Consider the following 15,241-nt stretch of genomic DNA (forward strand, 5'->3'; position numbering starts at 1 on the left):
CAGCTCGTCGCCATATGGTCCATCTGCACGTCGGCAATATTTTGGCAAGAGTCTTTGCGAAGGTCAAAAAATCAAGTCAGAGGACACTGCTGGAATTGCATCTAGGCTAATTGCTTTCTCCTTCATTCATCTCAAGCTCGCATGCGCTCGCTCTCTCTCTCTCTCTCTCTCTCTCTCTCTCTCTCTCTCTCTCTCTCTCTCTCTCTCTCTCTCTCTCTCTCTCTCTCTCTCTCTCTCTCCCTCCCCTTTTCCTCCCACTGAATTTAGTAATCTGCTTTAGGATGTTTTGGAGATGGATTTGGTTTTCCTCCACTGCCCTCCACCCCTCCCCCAACCCGCCATTCCCCCAAGCCTAATCTCCCCCCTGTGACCACCCCGCCTCTCGCAGCTCTTAAGCACACCATCATACATCTCCCCCCCCCTCCCCTCTTTCCCCCCTCACCACCTCGGCGCATGAGCCGAGTCAGCAAAAAACTCCCAAATTCCTCATTACTCACAAACACCCGCAATACACTTAGCGTGATTTGCTCCAAACGGACGCTTGGCGCAAGGGTGGACCTTGGCGTAAAACCATTTGGGGTGGCTTGCGATCACACGACAATCTGCAAGATTATGTTTGTGTGTGCGCGCTTCTCTACCCATGACCGTTAAGTACAGGACAGGTTTTGAAATGCACACATTGTCAGCAGGAATAGGCTGAAAGAAACGGCTCATGCTCATGAGTCAAGCTCTCAAATAAGAGTTTCTACCTCTGACATATCGAAAATAGTAATACTTAAAGCTGCCAGCATTGACAAATGGGTCCTCACATCCGTGGTTCTGAAAAGATTAAGCTGTGATATCATGTTCCGTCAGTGTTTTGGCAAAAATAAATAAATATTATTATTGGTTCTTGAAAAACTTCAAATACCGATTTTACCTTTATCAAAATATGTCGAAATGTTTATCAAAAACAAGACTAAGCGGTTAGTGTGTAGTCTCAGTGGCCAAAATGTACGCGAGTACAGCATCAGTGGGCAATCAAAGCAGTGCACTTAAAAAATAATGCATTCCATTACTTCACCACTAGGTAGCGCTAAATTCTATTACTATATGATGGTCCTAATATCAAAGTAAAGTGTTTCGATACTATTGTATGCAGCTCTTAAAAAGTTAGTTTTATATGCCATATTTTGAATGTTACCATAAATGCAGATGTTTGCCAAAATTTGAGTCGTTGCATGTATGTGATGTCCTCCTGCACGACTACGCAGGCCCGGGGTCGTTGGCATTTTGACAACTCGATGAGCGCCGCGTCCGCCATGGCGGCCTTGGCAAGAGGTACCTTTTATAAATGGCATTGGGCTAGCGGGAATATTGGCTACAAGCTGGAGATGAGATTCTCCCCCACCCGCTTCCCCAGCCTGCGGCACAGGTGATGGATTGCTGTACCTTCCAGGTTTGAGCTTGGCAACGCCCCAATATTCCCGCCGAATAAAGTGACAGGCAATATATAACCCATCAGTTAAGGCCGACTGCACTGTTGAAACTCCCATTCGCCGCTTCTTTCTTAGCCGTACCCCCCCCCCCCCTCCCCCGAATGTGTGCTGCCTCCTTACTTGAGCGTGATGAAAATGATCCCCAGCTCCGCTCTCCTGATTTTTAAACGCGAGCAAGCCTTAACTGCCGCGCTGATTTCAGTGCATGGCGTCATCACCTGTTCTGGTTTCAGAATTTGTGGTTCAAGTAGGCATAGGCAATCATGGCGACAAATTTGCTACAGCCAATAAAATGGTTTCTATTCTATAATTTCTTAGTCAATAGGTATCTTATATGGAGAAAACTATTAGAATATTTATGCGTTAGTAAATTGTTGGGTTTGGTAATCCTTAATAAAGTTTGCGGGACTCTGGGTGCAAAATTTTTCATATCGTATCCCTGGGTGAAATTTATTAGGGGGGGGGGGGGGGGAATGGACACTCAGGGTAAAAAAAAATGGGGAGTTGGCATCCTGGGTGTAAGTTTTGGAGGACCTGTAACCAAAACTTTGCAAAAATGTTGAGGAACAGTCAAACTGGGCGCCAAATTTTTGGGAGTAGTCACCATGTGGACAAAATTTTTAGAGAGCAGTAACCATTGGGGCCAAAAGAAACATAAAATATTAAGGAGCAAAATTATTTGAATGCAAAATTTTTGAAACCCGAGCGGGGACAGTGTTTTCTGGGTGCAAAATCGAATGGAGCAACCACAGTAGGTGCAAAAGTTTGGGCCACAATAGGTGTAAGATTTTAGAGGTCGGTCACCCTGAGTGAAACATTTCGGGGCTCTGAATGTGAAATCTGAGGGAAAGTCTGGGTGCCAAATTTTGTGGTACGGTCACCTTGGGGTGCAAATTTTTTTAATGTCCCGCCCTCTTGGGTGCAGAATTTTGGGCATTGTTACCATTTGCTAAAATGTAGGTTAAAAATCTGGACTGTAGGCATTGGGTGCTAAATGTAGTGCGGACCAGTCACACTGGGTGCCAAATTTTGAGGAGCGGCCATCTTGCAACATTTCCATTCACTCATGGTACAAAAATCGTATGACGCAATCAACCCGGGGTGAAATTTGGAAACAAAAAAAAATAGGAAGCAGTCGCCATGGTTGCCAGATTTTGGCAAGTCGTCACCCTGGATGCCAAATTTTAAGGACCAGTCACCTTGGGTGCGACATTTTGGATCCTGCTCAGCTCCACTTGGCGCGTCATACCACGGTCCATTTAAAAGTCTCCATCTGTCTCAACTGTGGCCAATTGGTTGCCACCAAAATTGTCCAACATTTACACGTGTGTATTTAAATGGAGTGACTGTTTCCAGATGCCGCAGGCAACTGGGCATGACGGTGTTAAAGTCTTCAACTTTGGCTTTTTTGGGCATTACAGAACTAGATATTTATAACTAAATATTTCTGCTGCTTTTAAGGGAAATCATCCCACTCTCCCACTTTGGACACACGTTTCAAGTCGGGGAAGCAAGTGGTCGGCTCAAACAAATAATTCCGCTAAATTAAAAGTTTCCCAATGATTGCATTCCTATCATTCGATCACCGGGGAGCCGAGAGCAGGGGGTTAGTGCCAGACATGTCTCTGGAGAAAGCGGGGCACATTTGCAATCACCCCAAGTTCAAAAGGGTAATTTATTCGCAGTCTGCGCTTAAAGTCGGTCTGCTCAGGATGCCGCTGGGGTTGTGCCGCCAGAAGAAGAGACACATCATTTTCATTTTTCGCTCGCTTTCCCACCCCCACCCTCGCTCGCCGTCCTCCCCCTCGCCTGTTGTTGTTCCTCCCAGAAGCCCCGCGTGGCGTCTTTTAGCGCGCGCCGGCGAGCATATTTCACTTTTACATTCATCCGCGCTGACGTGCCGGCGCTGATTGAATTCTGAGGCGCGGCGGCGTCTGCCATTATCGCCCTCATCGTCTTGAGTGGTTTATCTCTGGCCGCGGCTCAGCGTGACTCCAAGGCTGCGGGGTAGACCGGGGGGCAGGCTCGTGGACTCTTTTTTTTTTTTTTATTATTATTTGGGGGGTGGGTTGGCTTGAGCTTACCCTGGGATATATGTGCACCTGCTTTCAGCTCAATGCAATACTGTAAAACCTTGCAGGGGATATGGACTGAGCTCTACCACAGATAGCACAATTTTTTTTTTTATTCTCGAATTGCCTATATTAATACAAAAGTACAAAGTTACAAATGTTTTCAAAGCTATGAACCGTCTGAGATTTGAGGTTCAAGTGAGATTCAGATACGCAAATTTTAATGACGTTATTAAAGAAATAGAGCGCTTAGGTACTGTAATGCCTTCACATGTGGGCAAGGAGAGCCACAATTGCCAATGCACTTTTATTGAATGGCACAAACAGAACAATTGAAAATGACAACACTCGCAAGGAGTTGGCCAAACCTAATCCAGCTCCTGTTGTCACTTGTAGTAACCCCAGGCTAAAAAAAACAAAAAAACGTTTCAATCGATTTGATATGATTAAACAAGATCCAATCTTGCTCACAGAACAAATTGAACTCCTAAATTGTTGTATCTTAAAGCGTAAAGTTTGTCTTTTTAGAAATATATCACGTCAACAGTATTTCTTTGACACCAAAAATAAAATACTTTTAGGGTTTTGGCACCATCTTAAAGTATTATAGATAGAAAGAGCATAAAGAACATTTCCTTTCTTTTCTTTGGTTCTTCCTCGGGTCTCCTGACAGCCTCACGACTCTGACTGGATTCTGAAGTGAACGGTTTTGGTGAACGGTATGGGAATTTTTAATAGGTTTTAGGTGAACTAATACATACACACACGCACATGCACATACACACCCACATACAAAATAAAAATGTATAAAAAATATATATAAATAATAATTTAAAAAAGAGAGCAATGATGATGACATGTCAAATCGGTAAAATTACCGAATGAACTGAGCTCTCAGAGAAAACAAAAAAAGAAAGAAAGAAAGAGCATTAAAAAAAAAAAGCTATTGTGGGGCGAGGCCCAATAGTAGTGTAAACATCACTGCCCCATATCCTTCCATTGAAAATATATATATAAATAAAATCACCCCGAATATGAAGAGTAAGCTTTAAACATGGCAACATTGGTGGCGGTATTAATTATAGATGACGTGAGGAAAAATTGTAGGCAGCTGGTGGTGGTCTGTGAGGCCCAAGCACCCGGCGGTGCGAAGACCCTCTTGGAATAGGAATAGTCTGTTGGTATTTTTTCAGCTAATGAATCGTCTTGTTGGGAGGCGTCAACATGCCCGAAAGCTCACCGATTTTCCATCATCCACGTCATGGTAATCTGCAAATGCTCAACCCCTCTTGGATGTTGAAGACATTTCACATTTAATCCAAAAATGCTTCTTCAGTTCAGAATTGAAGGGTCGTCTTTTATATGCGGACTCTGCGTTTGTTCTTTATTGATTTTTCACTTCAGACCCAAAAGGGAAACGTCTTCAAGAAAAAAAAAAAAAAGAGTCAAGTTGCCTCAATTCAACAAATGACCCGGATGACTGAGAATTTACACATGTATTGATAATTCTCATTTCTGGAAAATGCGGTGGTACCTTCACTCATGAGTGACTCAATTTACCAGTTTTTCAAGGCATAAGCCATTTCTTTTTTTGTGTGTTGCCGGTTGCTAATCTGTGACGTTCAGGTGGTCAACCGCTAGATAGTTGCAGCAAACTTATCAACATCCGGCCGCCATCATTTCACATTGGTTACCTCTCAAGTAATTGTCGTCTTATGCTCACATTTTCCGTTTTTTTGTACAGATTTTTTGAGATTTTTTTTTTTCTAACAATGGGTCCTATGATAGAAAAACAAATTGCTGAGACTGCATGAAAGCATTAAATTGGAGGAAAATATGAACCAGTGTGGCAAAAACAGTGTTCCCTTGTTTTCCGCTGGGGTTAGGTTCCAAAAAATGCCTGCAATAAATGAAATTTGTGAAGTAGTTAACTTTATTTTACATTTATTATAAATGTTTTAAGGCTCTAAAACCCCTCACCACACAGTTTATACACTTTTCTAATCGAGGCAGTTACATATTCTCCCATTTCTCTCGTTTAAACATTCTCAATGTTCAAACCTTCATTAATTTTATAAAATACATTATATTTTACTGTAAAAAAAAAAAGCTATGCAAAATTGCACACACAAAAATCCGCGAAACAGTGAGACCACAAAAAATTAACCGCGTTATAGCGAGGGAACACTAAACATTTACAAACTTAATTTGAAAAAGAATGATGGATGGAAATTAACACTTTTTTCTTATTTTTCCCATTAATTAATCGACAAAAAAATCGGCAGATGAATTGATTATTAAAATAAACATTAGTTGTAGCTAGAGATGCACGTTAATGCTATTTCCAACCGATACATATAAACCAATCATTTAGAAAGTGTTGATGGCGATAACTGATAAGCAAACCGATAATTGTTTGCAAAATTAACGTTATAATTATAATTAACAAATACATTGAAACATTGTGTAAAGCACCATGAAGCTGAATTGTATTGACATATCTGCTTCAAAGACAACAAGTAACTCATTTTTGAGTTTGCCAAAACAAAACAGTCATGTTTTAAAAATGCAACAACAAACTGTGATTGTAACTCAATTGATTGGGGAGACAGCCCACACGACACAAATATGCGACACTACCATAGGAGAGGGGAGGGGTTGAGGAGCCACAACCACAACAGATGGACCAACGTGGCATGTATATTATTATCGGCGGATTTCTGTCAAATTGGTGGATAATTGCCGATACTTATCGGCCACAGATATTATTGTGCATCCCTCGTTGTCGCCGTACTGTTATTATTGTTTGTATACAGTAGTACTGTAGAGTGATATTTATCCATATTTAAAAAAAGAAACATACTACAAAAAAATACTGGTGTTCTTTGGGAGGCTGGAACAGATTATTGGAATTCCGGCGATGCAGCAACATTGGATCAGTAGCCATAAGCTTCCAGGAACCAAATCCACATGAATGAAGGTACGAATATAACGAAGACCATAAATGAGCCGTCCTGCCTTAAAGTCCTGCGGTGGTCAGACTTGGTGTAAGCGTGGCTTGGCTTTGACTTTTCGCATTCAAGTTGTTCTTTCCTTTCCGCCGGCCTTCAATCAGATGGCATTGCAGCCCCACCTGCCAGCTTCAGTCAGGATCACATGGTGTCATGGCTGCCCAGAGACCTTAAGCCGCAATCAGCGGCAAATTCTTCCGCCACGTGTCATTTTTACCCCCTTTCTTTCCTCGTCTTTATCACGGCAAGCTGGCATTTAGAATGCGCCGTCTACCGTGGACGTGCGCTTCATTTGAGGTCGAGAGACGCCGCTCGGCCCGTCGATACTTCGCCGCCGGAGCGGGAAATTGTCTTCCCGCTGCGTGTGCGGTCGCAGCCGCCTTGTTATGTATGCTCTGCTGCACACGCCGCCGCGTTCACGAGGGGCTGAGCTGCTGCCACGCCGTCTTGATTCGAGGTGAAACCTCAGGGTGTCGCGCCCGCGTCGACCCTTCCCGTTCTTTGCCCTTGCCTGTTCCGTCTCTGGCGATTTCCTCTTTTTGTCCTATTTGGAGTGTTTAGCGTGTCTTCTTCACAGTTCTGAGATTTTGGGTTAGAATCTCAACTGCAGTCTTCCTTTGTTCCGTTTGCATGTTGTTTCTGTGCTTGCGTGAGTTTTTTTCCCAGTAATCCGGATTCCTCCCATATCCCCGCAACATACATGCAATTCGGTTGATAGAAGACCAAATGCGGGGGGAGGGGTGGGGGGGGGGGGGTCAATCACATTGTGCCCCAAAATATGTGCCGTTGCTCGATTGATTTTTTTGTTACAAGATTCAGATACACTGTAAAGTGGAGGGGAAAAAAGAAGCAATTAAGGTTCTATAATGTCCTTGCAAGTGGGCAAGGAAAGCCACAGCTGCAAATGCACTTTGAGCCGTTAATTGAAAGGGACAAACACAGAAATACAAAATGAGAACAGGCTACTTGTAAGAAGCTCACCTTCACACTGAAAAAACATATCTAATCCCTGTCGGCCCTCACTAGGCCACGCCCCTTAAAGGCACACATTCAACACACAAAAATTCCAATGCACACAGCAATTAAACTTTATCGAACCAATTAATTTCTTGACATTCTCGCATACTCACGATTCGATTACTTTTTTCTGTTGCACCCCCCCTCCTTTTTTTTAATGGAAAACATATATTGAATGTTTATTTTTAGAATTTTTGCGGGTTGAATTTATTTTATTTTTTTCATTGCTTTTCGATGGGCGACAATTAGATGCGGCTTTTCGCGACATGCAGGCCGCCCCGGTCCCTCTGCCCTTCAAATAGCATGGGTCAACTGTTTTTTATTTATTTATTTGTAAACGCGTAACAGAAGAATTGTGTTTTTTTGGGAGGGGGATTGATGTAATTTACTCATTTCAATGAAACATACCTACATTAAGGTGGCATTACTCATTTGCTCCCAGAAACGTATAAATACGTTCTATTTTAAAGACGTTTTTATGTGTGTGTGTGTGGGGGGGGGGGGGTTATGCTATAGCATACAGAAGGCTTTGATGCAGCCTCTGGACTGAAGAAAATGCATGAAGCAATGGTAGTTATTAGAAAAACGGCCAGCTGGTGGCAGCAGAGTATAAGAAACCAACCAGGGCAAGCTGGGAAACAAGCTGTTTCCCCCACTGTTTGAAACAGATTTGTGAATAATGATGAAACCTAGCTATATTCTAATGCTAATTGTAGATAGAAATGTACTTATTTTCTTTCTTTGTTTTTTATAACAATAGAACACAATATTCTGTGGGCCTTGCAAAGTCAGTCAAAATCCAGTGCAATAGCCGGGAGTGAAGGGGGTTGCTTCAGTGAAAATGGCTGGGAATGAACAAGTTAATTTGTTTTGTGTTATATGAAATCAGAATGAAAATCATGGCATGCATTCAGCTTATCTTCCAAAGGGATTTGGTGAAAAATATGCTTGGAATGTTGTCTATTAAAAGTAAAATAATAATAATCAATCCAAATTTGGTTCAGATTTTCTGCTAAAATGGAAAGAACAAACCCATTTATCAGCAAATATCACTTGCATTAGTGGGCCACATAATGTGATGTGTCAGCCTGTGGGCTTGAATTTGAAAGCTCCAAAATGTCTATAAGTGTGGATGGTAGTAGGACCAGTCCAGGGTGTGCCCCGCCTTTCGCGCCAAAATCAGCTGGGATCGGCTCCAGCTCACCCGCAACCCTGATATAAGCGCGACAGAAAATGGATGGACGGATGTCCTCTATTAGCGGCTTTTTCCCTCCCTCTGGCCTCTGCCGGCAAAGTGTGCTAATTGAGCCTTCCTCCTTCCCGACGTGGCGAGGCGAGGCCACAGCGTGCGATTCCCACCGGCCACTCGAGCCTCACCGGATCGATACGGCGAAAAGTTAACAAAACGAAGACATGCCGAGCGCCCAGATCAGGGTCATTATCGCCTCTGGCCCGCCGCACCTCCGCCGGCGACTGATCAATGTGAGGATATGGATTGACACAAACATTCTCACCTCACCTTGCTCTCCACGAGCTCTTAAAGAGCATCACACTTAAAAGAGCATCACACTCAAGACCAAAATGTCCCATTTGGTACAGCCACGTGTGCATGTACGATTACTGCTAATGTGGAGTCATAATTACAGTAAATATTGATACGAACACTTTGAGGTCGTAAGCGATTGAATGAAAATATGGCAGTACCTGAGCATGCTGCGTCACGACGTCTTTACGCCACTGCTCAAAATAGTTACCCGTGCGTCATTTCTAACATCCAAATCTTCTATGTTGACCCATTGTAAACTCTCAGAACGTGTTGCTGTCACCGAGTAAATCCCCTTGCATTTTTTTCAACTGCTGAATATCAGTAAACTGATATTTGGCATTTCTCACCTATTTTCTGGGTTTGGTCAGTAAAGTAAGCCGTGATTGGTGGTTACCTAGTTCCTCAGCGCAGGTGATGTCATCTTCAGCCGACAGCAAGTGGAAAATGTCGTTTTTAAAGATACCAATTGTGCATGAAAAATAATGAAGCTAGCATATAAAATATAGACAAAATATTAACTTTTTACTGCTGAAAAAGGCTCATTGAGTCAAGTATCCCTTTAAAAAAATGTTTTAATATATATATATATATATATGTGTGTGTTTTATTTAAGAATCATTTGCTGGTTTGCAAGTTATTTTATGTTTTGTATTTTATCCCCTAATTGTGCACATTTTTGGCGTTCTGCGTCTGCTATCAGCTAGCTTGTTAGTTAGCATCTGTTGTGTATAATTTTAGTATGTCTTAATTGTTTCCAAAAGGCACCCATCATGAGATGTTGTTTCGCCTTCAAAGGCGCGTGATGTTTTTTTTTTGTTTTTTGTTTTTCTCACTTGGTCAGTTTGTGACTTTTGGAATTGGCGATGACGGCGCCCCGCCGCGACCGGGCGCCCATTAAACACGCGGGAGTTGTTTGATGTAGCGCAAAAACACGCTAAGTGGTTGTCTTTCACAAATAAGTCCTACAAGTCTTAATGAGTGCGACCAACGCAAAATTGGAGTGGCGGGGCCACACGCTGAAGAAAAGATCTCGTCCGGCGTAGTTTTGTTTTTACGTGCTGTCCGTGGAAGAGCGCGCACTCATCAGTATGCCTTTAAGAAGCCACTGGGCATTAAAATGCAAAATTGCCCTCCACTCAGGCTAAAGTGATTTTAGTTGTGATTATGCACCATTTCCTCCCACTCAACAGCAGGGAGAAAAGAAAAAAAAAACGAGAGCGAGGGGGGGCAGAAAAAATAAAAAGAGCGCTAATTGGTCATGGGGATTGGTGGGAGGCTTCGCTATTTTATGTCTCTGACTTCTAAATGAGTTTGGGAAAGGAGAGGCTGCCACTCTGCCGTGGAGCTTTCTGTTGGCGCCGGCTCAAATTGAAATGATGCACTGTTCCCCCTCACTGCGGCTGCAGCGCGCAGTAATTAAATGCCTCATTGTTGCTTCCTGGGAATTGGAATGGAATATTTCATGCGGCGTGGTGATTATTTGGGGGTGTAGGTGGGGCGTGGATGTAATCACCTTGGCTGGATCTCTGATGAAACGCTTTGCTCGCTTTGGTGCTTGTCGCCGCCTAAAGTGGCCCCCTGGGTTTTTGACATTTTTTACTAAGTGCTTTTGTTCATCGCCGGCCTTGTCGTCATGACTTCCTGTTTATGAAGGAGGCTTTTAAAGCAACGTTGCGTGGAAATTTGGACCAGCCCAAACAATGTTTTTTTGTGAGCCTTGGTGTACTAACTGAAAAGGTGGGCCCGACAGATATATGGATTATAAATTTTTTAGGCCAATTCCGATATTTGGCAGGATAAAAAAAATTGTTTTAAAGTTTTTTTTCTTCATATTTTGTCTTTTAGTATTTAACTGTACAACAGAGAGGAAAATCATTGTCTTTGTTTTATGCTGTAATGTCTTAATGTGTAAAAAAAGAAAGAAAAAAGTCTGCCGATTTTTTCCAATTAAAAAAAAAAATCATATCATCTGTTTAAATCTGCCAGCTGATTACCCGGTCAGAAACTATCAATAACCTAACTGTACATATAATGTTTCAATTACTATGTTAGAAGGCACAGTCAAGTAAAAAAATATATTTACAATAATATGATATGTTTAGTTTAAACATAGTATGCTGATGAATGTAGCATTTGTGAAATATGAATTAAGCAGCAAAATCCACCATTTTTTAGTCAGGAAGCTAAAGCTCCGGGAGGGCGGCCATTTATTAATTTTTTTGCAAGTATTTATTTATTTAGTTGTTTTAATACAACAAACAATGCACAAACAAAACCAAGCAGTCCGTGGGAGGGCGGCCATTTTGCTACTTGCTATCAACTCAAAATGGCATCACAGTTGCTCAGGTAACAACCAATCATGGCTCAGCTTGTGAATATCTCATGACCAAACTAAGAAAACAGGTGAGCTTGTGATTGGTTGTTAGCCTACCTGAGCCCTGAACAACTGTGATGTCATTTTCAGTCAACAGCAAGTGGCAAAATGGCCGCCCTCCCACGGACTGCTTGGTTTTGTTTGTGCATTGTTTGTTGTATTAAAAAAATTCATTTTAACTATTTCTATTAGTTTTATAGTTTTGTTAATAAGACTATGAACCCCCTCCAAAAAAAATTGTACATTTAGAACAGATATAAAATTTGTGATTAATCGTGAGTTAATTACTGAAGTCATGTGATTAATTATAATTTAAAAAATGTATTGCCTTGCGATTCAAAAAAAAAAAGATTATTAAAAAATTAGGGGCGTCAGGCGATTACAATTTTTAATTGGAATTAATCGCAAGCCGATGTTAGCTACAGCTACCTAGCATGCCTGTTATTGGTCTGCTTATTATTTTATTAAATGTACAATTAAATGCCTGTCAAACTGAAATTCCTCGTCAGTCCTGAATACTCTCAGGTGCCAATGCCGCCTTTGCTAATCGAACCTTTGCTCACTTTGAAATAAACACCAGATGTTGACGAAGCCCTGGAGTAAAAAAATACGAATAAAATGTTCCTTTGTGTCGCTTGACCATGTGAGTAACGTGCATCCCCGCCTTGTGTCTCCCCCGCAGAGGACGCCGGTCTCTAATGGCGAAGCGTTCCGGTGGTTCTTCTAGAGACGCCAGCCGCCGTCGTCCATCACCCGGCAGGAGGTCCCGATCGACCGCGGGCCGTCTGCTCGGAGCACGTTACCCAAAACGCCCCCCCGAAACGCACACACGCTCACACACGATACACACACACACGTGGACCGGAGGACGGAATACAAAGTGGACATAACGGGACGGGACGGAGAGTTGACAAAAACATACTGGGTGTTGTTTCTTTTCGGTGTAATTATTGTACCTTTTGACAGTATCATAATGTATATTTTTGGTGTCTTATGAATGTGTTTTCAGTGTTCGCGGCCGGGCGGGAATGAGCCGCCGCCGCCGCCGAGCTCGTGTAAAGAAAGGACTGGAAAAAGGACAATCTTTTTGGAAACACACACAAGCCGTCCCTACGGGAAGGGCGGGGGATTGACGAGAAACGCAACACACTTTACTCTGGAGCAATAATTATTCAACTTTCCCCCCCCGCCCCCCCCCCCCCCCCGCCATTTCTCTTTTTTCACTTCCCAGGAATCATCCGGAAGCCATTTCAGCATCAACTTTTTTTTTTTTTGTCTCGACGAGGCAAGAATGGCTTTTTTTTTTCCCCCTCCCCTTTTTTCTTTCGATTTGTGATGACTCGCTACTGTACAGGGCACATTGTCTTGTGTGGCGAGTTGCACTTTAAAAAAAACTGAGCATTTATTTCACTGGAGAGATCCTGATGGAAGAGGTTGGAGGTGTATTTAAAAGAAGAAAAAAAAAAAAGGATGGATGTCAGCGATGGCATCGTCATTGAACCTTTTCCCGTTTGACACCAATGAAAGTACACTTATACATATTGAACATATCAGGTGTTGTTCTGGAGCTGCAGGGGTTTGTGAGGGTGGGGGGGAGCGACGCTCCCCACTCTCATCCCCAAAAATGATCCAATAAGGCTGAATTCACACTGCAGGTCAAAGGGCACAATTCCGATTTCAAGCCTATGTTCCGTTTCCAGATACATTTCAAGTGACTTCTACTTGGTAGAGGCCGATGAAACAAGTAACCAATATTAGAGTTTAGCTAAACTAGGCTAGCTCATCCCTGACATTGATTTATTTATTAATGGACAGATTGGACGCACACCTACCGGATAAAATTTCTTCAAATTGCATTTTACCAGGTGTCAGTATCGGGCCGATAATTAGGTACTCGTGGAAGCCACCGATACTACCGATATATTTGAGGCAAAAATAATCTGACAGTAAGTCCTCCTTGGCAGTAGTTGGCGCTGTACTGCAGCAGATTGACACGTCATCTGTCAGGAAGAAAGGGCTTTGTTCACAGTTTTTGTCGTGTTAAATGAAATTTTATATATCAAAAGTACTAGAGGTATTGGTTCTCTGTATAGGTGAGTAATCTGAGTGAATACTCATAACGGTCTGGAGTCTATATTAATGAATCCTATTCCTTTTTTGTGAATCAAAAAATTCACCTATTTACATATTTTCTATAACACTCTTAACTCATTCACTGCCATTGTCGGCTATAGACGTCAAAAATTCATTTGAATTATTTTTTTAAATTTTTGTTAAGATTATGAAAACTTTTTTTATTGTATTAGAACAGATATAAGTAATTAATCGCGATTAATTACAGTTTAAAAAAATTTACTCACCTGACGCCCCTAATTTTTAATAATCTTTTCTTTCTTTTTTTAAAACAAACAAAAAACAATTATATTATTATATTATTTATTTTTTAAAGAAAAGATTATTAAAAATGAGGGGCATCAGGCGATTAAAATTTGTAATCGTAATTAATCGCAAGACTTCACTAGTTAACTCACGATTAATCACAAATTTTATATCTGTTTTAAATATACCAAAAAAAATCTAGGTTTTTATACTCTACAAAAATGGAAAAAAATAAAGTTAAACTAATAGGAATTGTTCAAATTAATTTTTGTCGACTATAGCTGTCAATGGCAGTGAATGAGTTAAGATGTCACAAGATTAGAATCGAATAGGTTATTGTTATTATGAATGCGTTGTTAAATAAGTGTGTTTCGATGACGGCAAGCTGAATTGCTGATCCGTGCGTTTTCACAGCACTCGCGTTGGTGCGTGTCGATACGTATGTATCTGATTCCCTGCATTTTCTTAATTGGGGGATAAATAGTTATATTGAAATGAATTGCATTTCTTTTTCAATTTACACTGTCGTAAGGCATTTCTGAATTGCGCCACAAATCGGAATTGTCTCTGAAAGCGCGCAGTGTGAATCCAGCCTCGGTTCCTCATTGTCCTGAACCCTGTTGTTGCATGTGCAAACGTGTTTTTTCCGTTTTAAAGACGACTTAAGAATTTGTATATTGTTGTTGTGATGCTTTTATGTGTTCTAATAAAATAACTTCAAGTACGTTTTTGCTGACATTGGATCCGGAAGAACGGGATTAATTAAGATCCGCTGATGATAAGTCGTCATTGTTGTTTTTATTTGATTTTTATCCACCACCCGCCCGTTGACGTGGAGTTGATGGGATGAAACTAACGCTGTCGTTTTGCCTCCCCAGTCACGTATTCCCGGGAATACTAAAACGCTGCGCCGGGGAAGAGTGCTTCCCGGAGGCAGCAGACTTTAAAGGACGAGCGAAATCCCATGCGGTTTGTCATGCTAGAATGCGTAGAGAAGAGTTGAGGGGGGGCTGAGGATGATGGCGGGTACTGTGTGAGGGAGGGAGGGGGGGGGGGGTTAAGGAAGGCGAGATGTGCTCCTGAGATAGCGCCAGCATCAGAGTGATTGCCGGGTCTTTGGGATTCAGGCAGGGGCGGCGGGTGGGGGGCTGTGGGGGGGCTGTTGAGGAGGAAATCATCCAGGACTGACTGCGCCGCCGCTCGCAATCACCCAAATTGAGCTCCTTGCAAACCCGCCACGTTGACGGCAGTGTGGCGTCTTGTGCATTCGATCGCCGCCGCCGCCGCCCTCCCCCTTTGCTCCCTCGCCGGTCATCAGAGGGCGGATAACTCGTTTGCCCGCTCCCTGGCCGGCGAGATTAAAT

At 42.3% G+C, this 15,241-nt stretch overlaps 1 protein-coding gene across 2 annotated transcripts in view; it reads left to right on the top strand.

The window, feature by feature from the left end:
• The window catches only part of cxxc4 (CXXC finger 4), a 32,660-nt gene extending 18,059 nt beyond the window's left edge, over positions 1-14,601 (top strand). For both annotated transcript variants that reach the window (XM_086084011.1, XM_086084012.1), the window contains exon 3: positions 12,181-14,601. In XM_086084011.1, coding sequence (XP_085940137.1) covers positions 12,181-12,225 — 45 coding nt within the window. In that variant the 3' untranslated portion in view covers positions 12,226-14,601. The remainder of the gene's footprint in view (positions 1-12,180) is intronic.
• Positions 14,602-15,241: the final 640 nt, after the last annotated feature.

The sequence above is a fragment of the Leptonotus elevatus genome, chromosome 8 (genome assembly GCF_054856555.1).
Source record: "Leptonotus elevatus isolate MCC_2025b chromosome 8, RoL_Lele_1.0, whole genome shotgun sequence".
NCBI classification, from domain to species: domain Eukaryota; kingdom Metazoa; phylum Chordata; class Actinopteri; order Syngnathiformes; family Syngnathidae; genus Leptonotus; species Leptonotus elevatus.